The sequence below is a fragment of the Vicugna pacos genome, chromosome 30 (genome assembly GCF_048564905.1).
Source record: "Vicugna pacos chromosome 30, VicPac4, whole genome shotgun sequence".
In the NCBI taxonomy this organism is placed as follows: Eukaryota; Metazoa; Chordata; class Mammalia; order Artiodactyla; family Camelidae; genus Vicugna; species Vicugna pacos.
The window spans coordinates 15,785,116-15,798,101 of NC_133016.1; the positions used below are offsets into that span (position 1 = coordinate 15,785,116).

A 12,986-nucleotide genomic window follows, 5' to 3' on the forward strand; every position below is an offset into this window, starting at 1 on the left:
CTGTGCACTCCTTAACACAGTCTGAATGAATAGACATTCTTTTGAACACTCATGATGAGGGATAGGTTCATACAGGGAAGGGGTGGGGAGGGAAGAGAAATACAGAACTGAATAAGAAACATTTAAATTACAAATTTCCTGAGGCCACATCTTTCTTATGTCTGTTGTATATCCTAGCACAATGCTAACTAAGCACATAGTAAAGGTGTAATTTTTCAAAATGAGCAAAAATTTCATAAAAATAAGCATTGAGTAATATTGTATGATGCCACTTATATGAGATATCTAGAGTAGAAAAACTTATAGAGACAGAGGGTAGAATAAAGATTACCAGGAGCTGGGGGGTGAGGGGAACGGGACGTAATTGTTTAACGGGTATAGTGTTTCTGTTTGAGATGTTGAGAAAGTTCTGGAATTGGACGTGGTGATGGCTGCACAAAAATATGGATATACTTACTGCCACTGAATTGCACACTTAAAAATTGTAAATTTTATATGATGTATATTTTAGCACAATAAAAAATTTTAATAAAACTTTTAAAATAAAACTGCTCAGTGAACACTTGGCTACATAGGAACAATGGTCTGTGATCGCAGAAGGCGCTGATCACCTCTTTACAGAAGCAGCTGGGCCTGGGCATCCAGCACGTGGGAGGCCCAGAAAAGGAGAGGCAGTGCTGGTGCTGGGGCTGCGGGCGTGTAGGCCACAGGAGCTACCACTCTCGTCTGAAGGGTGTACACTTCCTAGGGTAGAGTTCTGCTTCAGGTGGAGAAATCTTTCATGTATTTGAAGACAGTAATACAAAAAAATTCTACACAGGAAGTGGGGAGCATCCCAAAGGATCTGGGCTTTGCTCTGAAATATCTTACTTACAATCTGGGTAGCTTGCCCTTCTCAGGTCTCACTGTGTATCTCTGCAAATTAAAGCATTGAGACCAAGTGATAGTTGGCCTCCCAGCTGTACAACCTCATTGTTCTAAGTCATCCCTTCTCTTCTCCTAACAGTTCCAACTTCAGTACAATGAAGGAAATACAGTTTCTTATCTCTTTAGCATCGCCATTCTTTTCTGGACTCTCCCATGTCTTCCTAGTCTATTCAAAAGAACAGTGCTCCAAGGTGAACACACCAGTTTTATAAAGCGATGTTGAGTCCAGAGCATGGAGGAGACACTGCTTGTAACTTCTAATTATAGAGCAAAATCATTGTGGCTTTTTTTTTTTGGCCTTTTTTCTTTTTTTCATTTTTTAAAGTAATAATCCTATACAGCTGAAAATCATTTTCAACCACTGATAAATAACAGTCATTAGGAATCAAGTTATATAATAAAAGTAACTGATTTCCTTTTCCTAGATGGGTTGGGAGATAAAAAAACAGCCTGATTACTCTTCAATAGGAAAGGATGAGAATATGAACAAAGGAACTTTTTATAACCACCTTGCACTATTTAGAAGCAATATGGAACAGGCAGTGGTGTTTACCTAACTCGTAGTTCCTCTCTTCAAATTCATTTACTCCGTTCACTTATTCAAAGCTGCTGCTAAAAAGTTCTTTCTAAAGTTTTTTTTGATATTTAAGAACAGTCTATGTACAATTCACACCATTTCAAATGAATCAAATGTGGCTGAATTATAGACTGTGCATAAAGTGGTAAGGTAAGTTCAATTTTAAAGAAGGTTTTCAGTCAAATGGGTGGGTTTTGTCTGAATGATGCCAAATAATCCATCTGAGCAATTCACTCTTCAATCTATTGATTTGGTAATAAATAAAGTAGATACACCAAAAAGCCTGAAAACACTTGAGGGCTAATGGATGAGGTTACCCTAAAGAATAAAATGGTATGAAAACTAGAAATCAGCTTTCCAAAGAGGGAAAAAGGACTGAAATCAAAACAAACAAGTGAAAATTAAGAACATATCCCCCATAAAATAAAATGCCAGCAATATTCCAACTGACATGTCTTCATTAGATTATTTCTATTTCTGATATTTTTCTTTTCTAAATACACAGTAGACTGAAGCTTAAGTCAGGCTTCAAGTATGTTATTATCAGGAAACCCAGAAAGTTCCAGCACCATAACATATTTTCTTTAGGTGATGATATATCATATTTCAAATATGCATAGAGGGAATCCAATAATGCTCCAAATTCATAAAAATGTAAGAACAGATTTCATTTAAAATTAGAAGACCAAATAATAGGCAAAAATGTACAAAATCTTTATTAAATGACCACACAGTAATCTGATATAACACTTCCTGATACAAGAAAATGGATTGTGAACTGGTTTATAGTATATTCAAAAATTCCCAAAGTAAAACAAAATTTGCACATAAAATCTGCCTACACACATTGCCATTTCCTTTTATGACAATTTCCCCTGTATCTGGACATCCACCTGCCATATACCTATTGTCCTGTGCTGTTCCCTGCATCTTCTCAACCATGTTCCCCTTCCTGGATGGTGACCCTTTCATTATAAAGTCTCTTCAAAACAATACCACCACAAAATTCCCTTTGCTAACAAGCTCTGAACTCAGCTGGCTCTCCTGGAAAATGGTAATAAGGTAAATACACAGTAAGGTGGTTCCAAGGGATGATGGGCCTTTTATGATCTGATTATATACATTATGTAGATGGCTACTTCCCCATGCTAAAAGTGAGCTGTTCCTGATTCTCACTGCCTTCTATGTATGTAGTCACTAGAGCTAGCTATCTAGAAAGAGACAGAAACAAGAGAGAAAAAAAGGGAGGGAGGGAAGGAGAGAGAGACCATACAGATTTATCTTTAGGCCAAGGACAAACATTCTAAAATATTTTAAAATTCCATTATGTGTCAGGGAACTATAATTGAAAGGTGATGGTGGATGAAAGCATTAACAAGTATCCATACTGACTAGAGTTTTGCATAGGGTAGCCCACAACTGATGGTGGTACCCAAGCAACATGCAGAGGTGCCCAAAACTTGTCAAAATAAGCAAAAATAAAGCACAGGTTATACCTGAACAAATTCTTTTCTATTTAAGACAATGACCCCCAACTTAAAGACCACCAGGTCCTACCAGCTTCCGATAAGTAAACCACAGACTTATCTAATACAAGGCCAACTATTCCTCTAATGTAAATAGTTGGTGACGTGACTAATAAAATTCAAAGAAAGTATTGAATTCATAATTAGTTTGTCATTAAGTATTTTCTTAGTTAATATACAATAAATGTATAACTACTCGTATGAGTGAGTCCCTGAAAATTTTGGCATTGCAAAAAGTATCTTCATGTCAACGAAAGGGTTGAGAATAGCCATAGAGTTTTATATGAAACTCTCCAAACAAGGTTAGGTGTAACTGGGTTCCAGTGCCTCAATATGTACATACATAGGCTGATCTCCCTACTTCCTTTCACAGCGATAAGTAACAAAAACACATGCACAGTGCTAAGTGTCACTGATATGCATGAAAAGAATGGATTTTCATCTGGAATAACAAATTTGAAGTAACAAAAGGAAAATAAACAAATATGTACATGTATACTAAAATCCATACAAAAAAATATTGATTTAATTGATCAGATCTCCTCCATAGGAGAGGAAATCTGATAATCTGCACAGAGTACACTGAAATGTTCCCTTAGCATGAAGTGCCTTTAATCTTATCAGCTAAATGAGCCCATAGGGCTGCTTTGCACCCGCTTGCCCAATATCACTCTGTAAAGAGCTCTAAGTTCATGAGCCAAGTGGTCCTTCTTTAAAATCAATAATAACAAATGAAGAGGGAAGAATAGATATGAACTCATCAGCAAATCTAAGGCAGGTTGATTGCTTGGTCCTCCTTGAATTTGGGGATCTTCTTAAATTCACTTTGCTTCTTGAAGAAAAGCTGGGCCAGGATGTGGTCTGCTGTAGCTTGGAGATAATCGTCCATGTCAAGGGTTTGCAACTGACAGTGGAGACCAAAAGAAGATGTGTTAGCACCGAATTACTCAGGTTTCTACAAAGATCTCACAGCCATCAAGGCATTTTCAAGACTGTAGGTACATGGCTGTGTGACATTACGAGCTATGAAATCCTGCGAATGGTCCCTTTGTGTGCTTGACTTCTCTTGCCATGGGGAGCTCACTTTTTCGACTCTGACGATAAGGAAAATCTGACTGATGGCTGGAGATGCTGAAGCATCTGAAGTTTTCTTTAGAAGGGACCTCCATCTCCATTGAGGGGGTAGTTCTCTTTAAAGAGGAAGCAAGACCTCTGTCTACCTGTAAGCAGGGACGAGTGACAAAAGGGCCTCTCAGAGCTCCACACTCAAAGGCACATGATGGAGGCTAATCTGGCTGCCAGGTAAGTGGTCCTCCTGCCACTCAGCCAGAGAGGGTCGTTAATCTCCACCTGTCTGCCCTGGCTGTCCAGTCGGCTGGGTCTGACTCATCTGTCTGTCCTTGTACCCTCAATCACTGTCTTTCTGTCCTTCTCTCTCTGCCCTCACCTCTCTTCCTCAGCCAGCCTCTTTCAGTTTCTGCATGTACGTGTGGGCCTCTCACTGTCTGTTTCTCTCTCTCTCTGTGTCTGTGTATCTCTGAAATTATCTGTCCCTGAATCTCTCTTTTGTCTCTTTGTATGTGTGTGCGTCTCTGGGTCTGTCTGCCTTTCCATGCCCTTCTGTGTACGGGTCTGTGTGTCTTTCCTTCTGTTTCCATCACTCTATAGGTCTCCGTCTCTCTGTGTGTCTCTGTCCCTCTCTGTGTCTGCGTCTGTATGTCTCCTTCTATTTGTGTATTTCTGTGCTGTTTCTCTTTTTCTCTGTCTGTGTTGCTCTCTTCACAGATCTCTGTTTCTGTCTCTCTCTGTACGTCTCTATTTCTGTGTATGTCTCTGTGCATGTTCCTTTGCATCTATCTCCGTGTCACAGGGCATGTCTGTCTCTTTCTGTGTCCCTGTCTCTCATTCTGTGTTTCTCTCTGGGCGTGTGTTCCTGTCCCTCAGCCTCTCTCTCCCCATCCTCTCTCCCTCCTCTTTCCCTTCATACACCTTATGTAAAACATATCCCCATTAGAAACACCCCCATTACCCCTCTGATGGGTTAGTGGGGGACTATCCACCCTCAAGGTGCACATCAGATATTCCTGAGGGTGGGAATAGAGGCAAAAAAAATCCTCCAGTCCAATCATTTTTCCCTTCCCTATTGTGGATCACTCTCTTAAATTGTTTCTTTTCATTAAAAAAAAAAACCTCTTATTATATTCTCTTTCCAAAAGATTTATACTCTTTAATTTGGGGGTTATATTTAATAATTTTCAATTGTTATTTTTATCCTTCTTTCATATTTTTAAATTTTAATTTGTTTCTATTAGCCTTTCATGTCACATTAATCTCTTCTTTTGGTTTTGGGGGAGTTTTTTTGAATTTTAATATCTTTTTTTTGAAGTACAGTCAGTTTACAATGTGTCAATTTCTGGTGTACAGCACAATACTTCAGTCATATAGGAACATATATACAGTCGTTCTCATATTCTTCTTCACTATAGGTTACTACAAGATATTGAATATGGTTCCCTGTTCTATACAGTGTAGACTTGTTGTTTATCTATTTTATATGTATTAGTATCTGCAAATCTCAAACTCCCAATTTATCCCTTCCCACCCTCTTTCCCACTGGTAACCATAAGTTTGTTTTCTACGTCTGTGAGTCTGTTTTTTTATTTATTTTACCTCCCATATTTATTTTAATTCTTAACTTTTTAGATTTGGAATATTTCTACACTTACATAAAATGTTTATTCTATTCATTTTTAAAATTTCCTTTTTTAATCTTAATTTTTTAAATTCTAACTTGCTGTGTTTAACAAGTTTTTTCTTCTTTTCCTTTTTGTATTGGATTTGATCTGATTTGGCTTTATGATTTGTTCCTGTAACAGCTATAGAGAATGGCAGCAGCAGTGAGACCCACACCAAAAGTAGGAGACACTGGAATCCTTCTTCCCTCCAACGAAGTCTGCAGCTAGCTTTCCACTGCATCTCTTCCTCACAGAACTCTCCCCACACCTCATCCTGGGTACCGCCAGGAAGGTTTGGAGACCCAGAGAAGCAGATGCTAGACTTTTCCAGGCTCCCTCAAAGAGGGAAAGTGTCATCATGAGAAATGAGCATCACCAAGCAGGACAGACCGGCCTCTGGGCGTAGGTCCTGTTGGTGATACTGCTGCGTTCATGCCGTGCTCTGCCCCAGAGATCTTGTTAGGCTTTCTTGTAGGAAGAAGCGTGGCCAAGAGAAATGTCTGTCTGCTCCTGGGCTTGCCCCAGGCGCACCCAAACTGTTATAATTCTCACCCAGTCTCAGAAGGAAACCCAGTCCTAAGGACTGCTTAAAAATCTAAATTCTACTATTTATTCTTGCTCTTCAAATACATTATTCCATCTAATCAAGGAGCCCTGGGATGAATTTTTAAAAGCAAGTAACTACTTAGTAAATAATTCCTCATAATTTATGTTTCATAATACAGATCTTCATATACCAGATTTGCTTAAAGAATGATACTCACTCAGTAGCATTGCTCAGTCATACCCAGTGTTACTTCAAGTCTCCTAAAGTTTCTCTTCGCATGCAAAAGACTCTGTTTTTCCTTTCTTTCTCCTCTCTCTCTCTCTCTCCTTCCTCTCTCCTCTCCCTCCCTCTCAATCTCTCTGCCAAGTAAATTCCAGAAGAATAAACTAAGCTCACTCCCTCCCTGAGAGCTGCAAAGCTTCAAAAATCATGCTGTTTCCTTATGCCATAAGGTACACAAGGGCCCAACTCAACACAGGGAGGCCAATCCAATTCTAGGGCTGGATATTAGGAAAACCACCTTCCCATAGATACTAACCATATTCTCTAATATCTGCTTGGTCGGCAACAGAAATGATTTCATGGATCTCTACATACTACTCTTTGGTCCTTTTTCTCAGTTGGTTGAGAATTGGGGAAATTACAAGAGAATGTAATGTATTGGATCCCTTTATAACCAAATGGAAAGATTATTTGATTCTCCTCTTCACACTTCGGTTCAGCCAGTTCATTCATTCATTCAACCATTCATTCAACACACATGTACTGAGAGCCCCCTATGATCCAGACTCATCGCTTAGCAGGGTATTCTGCACATCGCTGGCACTCAGCAATCTCTCTTAAGCTGGCTTATTCTCACCTGGTCTTCAGTGCTGAAGGCAAGAATGAGAAGCAAATCCTCATCGCATGTGCTCTTAATATAATGCTGGGTTCCAGTGGGGAAAAATACCACATCTCCAATGTGAATGTTAAACTCTGTGGTACCCTGAGTATTGATGATGCCAACCTAGGGAGGGGGAAAAAGAACTATGTTGAAGTTAAGCAAATAAAATCAAATACTCATTAAGGATAAGTATTCACAGTGAAGAACAGATAAATAAAAGCACGTGGTTATAAAGGGACTTCTTAGAGAGGACAAATAGTAGAAGAGAGAGGCAATCCTTCACGTAACATGTCCTGTTTCTGAGACATAGTCCGACAAAGATTCCACTATTTAAGTAAGTGTACCTCAAAATGCATTAGTGAGCTGCAGAACATCAAGCAAAAAGAGCATTAATAGCCATGTTCTAATTAAGAGTTGTAAACTATGTTCCCTAGTCAGCCAGAAGATTTAAATTTCAGTGTTTTACTACCCCATGCCCTCCTTTCTGCTTGCTTGGGAAAATTTAGCCTTCTGGGAAAGCAGCATCCTAATGGTCTTCCATTAACAGAGTTAGAGACTAAATGCGCGTACAGACGCACACACATGAGCACACAAGCACACCAAAAATACAATCTGACCCTTGAGATAAAATCTGTGAAAGATTCCAATGCCCTTTTCCAACTTTTTAAAGCTTTCACCTCTTAAAAACATAAAATGAAGCTATTTGCTTAGGATGACTTACTTCGGTGAATATCAGTCTGGTCTGGCTCTTTCTGTCAAGATTGAGACAGGTACAAGCCAGAGATGCCCATTTTATCTGTACATTTCCCCAGGGAGCCTTATGAAAGTCCAGAGGGACTACTGTCAAGTCACCATGGTAACATGCTACTTAGTGTGGCTTTTCTTAAGGTAACCATAGAATTGATCACCCAAACCAGGACCCTCTGAAGAGTCAGAGGAATACTATTAATAATTTCACCAAGATGACAAGTATACATCAGGAGGATCCCGGATAAGTGGGGATGTATGGCCACCCTACTGACGTCCCACACCTTCCCAGCCACCCCCACTCACATTACATTGAGAGGCAAAGAGCCAATGTCATTGTCCTCAAAGGGAAGCACATTAAACACTTGCATTATCTGAGAATGTGAAACTCTGAAAATGTAAGCAGGTATTTAAGCCCCTCCACTGTAAGCGATAAAACCCTTTATCAGTCCTGAAATGTTCTTAGCCTCTTCTCATGCTCAGAGCAAATTTGGGAGCTACTCTGCAGGGCCCGCCTGGTATCCTCTGTGGAAACTGTACCCAGAAAGTCATTAGCACCGAGTCCTATCTAGTATGTTACCAACAGCTGATCCAAAACAAAGAAGTATCTCCTGTTTGTTTCTTTCTGCACTTAAAAGGAAAGTTCAGGGGGAAAAAAATGGTTCACAGAAAAATTACCTGTGCACATCCACTTATTACATATCCCATTTCATTTGCATTAAAATGAAAATGTGGCTGTCGTAATCCATTGTTATAAATTCTGAGGGTACTCAAAGAGAGGGCATTTTGATGCTTGAAAAAGAAAAAGAATGAAATCCAGTTATTTAGCCAACATCCTACTCAGCAACTTAACAACTCATATAATCATAATAGTAACTAATATTTATGAAGCTCTGAGAATGTGTAATTTTTATGTCCTTTACATTTACTATGTCACTTGTTTCTTCTAGCAATCTTTTAAAGTTTCTATTGCCCTTATAAAATGAGAGGAAAATCTAAGTATTTACCTAGGGTCACACAGTGGTAGAACTGGGATCTGAATCAGGGAATTTGATGCCATAGCTGTGCTCTTAGTTATTATGCAATACAGATAGTTGGGCATTTAACACAAATGAAAAGAGACATCTTACAAGCATCTGGTCTCTGTATAAATATAACCATTCATGCCAAGAAGTTAAGATCCCAAATCCACACTGAGGTCTCCATTAGTAGTTTACACTGATCAGATCAATGTGATTTGAGCTAGTGTTTGGCTCTTTTCCTTTTGTCCGAAAGAACACTGAATACAATCTAAATCCCGTATTTCACCCATCTTAATGATCATTAAATCATTTTTCTCAATTACCTGATTCAGGAATTCACTAAAAATTTTTTCATTGTTGCTTAGTTCACTTCTGTTTTTCCAATATTGTGCCAGTTGGATTACTCCTCCTGGAAATTGATATTCTTTTGAACCTGAGTCAGATGAAGTTTAAGAAACAAAATAAGATAGAATACTCAAAATGTTACTACAAAAGGAGAGTCAAATGCAGTCCCAGTAACATACGTTAAGTCTTCTCTAGTCAGATACAGTCTATGTGATAGGAACTGCTAACACAGATCCTATAAGCCCCCAACATATTGACCTGATACGGTCAGATACTATCTCACCTTTCCAATATCTCTCGAAATTTCTAACACATAGTGACCTCTTTCTGTCAAGATAGACTGTTCAACTCAGGGGACCTGGCTAGAAAACTTGAGAGTCATGCCAAATACCAATCTCTACCTCACCCCTCAAGTCAGTCAAATAAGTCCTGTCAGCCCTGCCTCTTTAAATTCTCTGCTTTGCAACAATTTTCTCCCTCTGACAATTATCATAGTGAAGGCCACCATCATCCCCTACCTGAGGGACTGCAAGAGCCCCCTGACTCATCTCCCTGCCTCTCATCTTGCCCCTCCCAATCATTCTCCACAATTCAGCTGATTTGGTCGTCACTTCAAAAAGCAAAACTAACACTAACTCAGAAAGATATCTGCACCCCATGTTTCTTGCAGCATCATTTACAATAGCCAAGATATGGAAACAACTGAAGTGTCCAAGCTCATAGATATAGAGAGCAGAATGGTGGCTGCCAGAAGCAGGGGCTGGGGGTGGTTGAAGTGGGTGAAGGGAGTCAAAAGGTATAAACTTTCAGTTACAAAGTAAATAAGCCAAGGGGATGTAATGTACAGCAAGGTGGCTATAGTTAATAATACAATATTGCACACTTGGAAGTTGCTAAGAGGGTAGACAGTATAAGTTTGAAAGGAAATTTGTAACTGTGTATGGTGATGGATGTTAACTAGGCTTATTTTGGTGATCATTTCACAATATACACAAATATCAAATCATTGTTATAACCCTGAAACTAATATAATGTTGTATGTCAATTATACCTTAATAAAATAAATTAATGAAATGATATAAATAAATAAATAACTTCATTATGTCACTCTCCTATATAAACCCCTTAGTTGCTCCTCTTTTCCATCTGGATAAAGTATAAACTTATTAGCATGGCTGCATAATTGGACCCTCCTCTCTCATCCACTTCTCCTACAGCACCTCCAGCTCCAACATACCCCTCACACTCTGAAATCTTTCACATTCTCTTTTGCTTCCAGGCCTTTTTTGACATTTCCTTCTCTGTTGAGAAATACGGGGGTTTTTTCAAATTTCCCTTGACTGTGACGCACCATAAAAAAACAGGTTTCATCTCAATCCAATACACTTATATAATCACATTTATAAATACTTTACTAAAAACGCTTCACAAATTAACATACTATACCTTTCAGGTCATAAAAGTATCTCCACACTTGGCTATCCGCAGACTGTACGTAAGTAGCATTGACAACCAGTTCTGCCAAGTTGGGAGGAAGGTTGACCCCCTGGTCCTCTTTTTGCTTACGGAATGTTCGAATGAAATTAATTCCACCTTCAGGCTGAAATACATAAGAGACCATATATCTGTGAAATGTTCTGCAAATTGTAACAATACAAGGGTGAGTAGCTGAGGACAGGGTACCATTGGTACCAGAGTGGTTTTCAGTGGTCCAGTCAGAAGAGCTGACCTCAGTGAGCCTAAGACTTGTGATATTTATGAAAATTTTCTGAATTTTCAATATATTGGTGTTGGAGTTTTGTGGTCAATATAAACTCCTGCAAAAATATGCACTGTTTCCCACACTTATCAATACCCTTACTTATGACTCATTTCTGTTACTTCTCCTTATAACATTAGAGCAGGATTGCTGCAAAGTAAATCTCAGTTTCTAAATTTACCAGAACCCCTTCCCATTGTATGGGCCGTCACCAATTCTGATCACCATTTGCATCGTTAGCATCCACATCAGACCCTCTCTATACCCAGCATGATGAGCAGTCCCTCCAGGGACAGTATAACTACATAAAGAGATGAAAAATACCTATTTCTCAGGACAAGTGTGGGATCCTCTGCATTAGATTAAGAAAACGCAATTACATTTTGTGTAGCAAAATTTTCCTTGGTGAGCTTATGGCTTTTCATTATAGTAATTTTCATTAATTATATCATAACTGCTGAACCAATTCATTATAGTTTCCTACAGAAGTCCTTCATAAAGGAAAACAAAGAGCAATTCAATTTCAACGAGTTTTATGTCTTTAGTAGAAACACGAGGTATGTTCTTGAGCTCATTACCCAGTTGTTACCTTGTTGACTGCCACCCTAGAACTCGAATATCCATGCCCTCTTTGTACCTATGTAATGCATACCCTCATGGTGGGATCTGTTCTTAGCAGTGGTACAGACCTTAAGTGACCTGGAAGCAATGTCCTCAGGTGTGGAAAAAAATACATCATCAACATCCAGGGTCTGAAGTTCATCGTGTGTGGAAAAGAAGAGCAAGAAAAAGCAGTCTTCATTCCCCACATTCTTTATCCAATGTACTGTGTTTTTAGGGAAGAAGATCACTTGGCCGGCCGTAACATTGTACGTGGTAACTACACCACCATCATCAACCACCCCAATCCATGCTGTCCCCTGAAACATGAACAGAAGGGCACAACCAACATTACTTTAGAGCAATGTTCCTCAACCTCTTTTCCTTACCTCCCTTCTAAGGTACCAAATTAGACTTTTTTTTCTAGTCACTACCCTATGAAATATTAACAGTACAGATGTACTGTAGACCTGTATACTGTATACACATATTGCTTATGTACTGTATGTACATCTATAATTTACACACAAAACTCTAAGAACCACTTCCTGTTCCCTTTGGGGCGATACCACCCTCACTGAGCATTTAGAGTTCTAAGTTCATGCTAGTTTGAAAAGACTGCAGGCACATGCGTGTGTTCATAGGGGCTCACATAGATAGGCATGTGTGCACACGTGCGTGTTTGTGTGTGTATGCATACAGGTGAATTGTATTTTCCAGGTGAGAAAAAGTCCGCATACACTTTTAACAGTGATAACAATGCTAATAACATAGTGCTTTTACTGTGTGTCCAGGTTTTCTTCTAAGAAAGGTTTAATCTCATATAGATAAGATTCTCTCTTCCTGTCATACATTCTAACTTTGAATGAATTGTCCAAGTACAAAAAAAGGAGTTTTATTACCAACAGCAGAAATATGTCACCAAAACAACTGGCTGATCTAATCACAAGGTCACCAGGATAAGACCAGACCCTGAAAGTTCTATGAGAGCTCAGTCACTGCCGCTTCCCCCGTGTCTGAAATACAGACGCTAACCCATAAATACGTTTTAGAATTAATGAATTATTTGAAATTCAAGTAAGTACACTCATTTCACTCCCAGCTCTCTTTCACTTGACTTCCAGAGAATTCTGAAAGGTCTAAATCACAAAAGGGCATCCAACTGGCCTGAGCTCAGGGACATCAAGCTGAACATTAGTGAACTAGTTTGTTATTCCAGTCACTGCTATTTCCCTTAGAGGGAAACTATAGTCTCTTTGATCATTAGATCACAGCTACCAGTTTTAGCTTTGGCTCAAAGGATGGAACAGTGATCTTG

The 12,986-nt window shown here is 39.1% G+C and overlaps 1 protein-coding gene across 4 annotated transcripts in view; it reads right to left on the bottom strand.

Annotated features, from left to right (window-relative positions):
- Positions 1–2,194: 2,194 nt before the first annotated feature.
- LOC116286089 (uncharacterized) overlaps positions 2,195–12,986 on the bottom strand; it is a 41,444-nt gene continuing 30,652 nt past the window's right edge. For all 4 annotated transcript variants that reach the window (XM_031692467.2, XM_072952195.1, XM_072952196.1 and 1 more), the window contains 6 exons: positions 11,758–11,988; positions 10,756–10,909; positions 9,288–9,397; positions 8,621–8,734; positions 7,172–7,318; positions 2,195–3,934 (listed from right to left, as the gene is read on the bottom strand). In XM_031692467.2, coding sequence (XP_031548327.2) covers positions 3,800–3,934; positions 7,172–7,318; positions 8,621–8,734; positions 9,288–9,397; positions 10,756–10,909; positions 11,758–11,988 — 891 coding nt within the window. In that variant the 3' untranslated portion in view covers positions 2,195–3,799. The remainder of the gene's footprint in view (positions 3,935–7,171; positions 7,319–8,620; positions 8,735–9,287; positions 9,398–10,755; positions 10,910–11,757; positions 11,989–12,986) is intronic.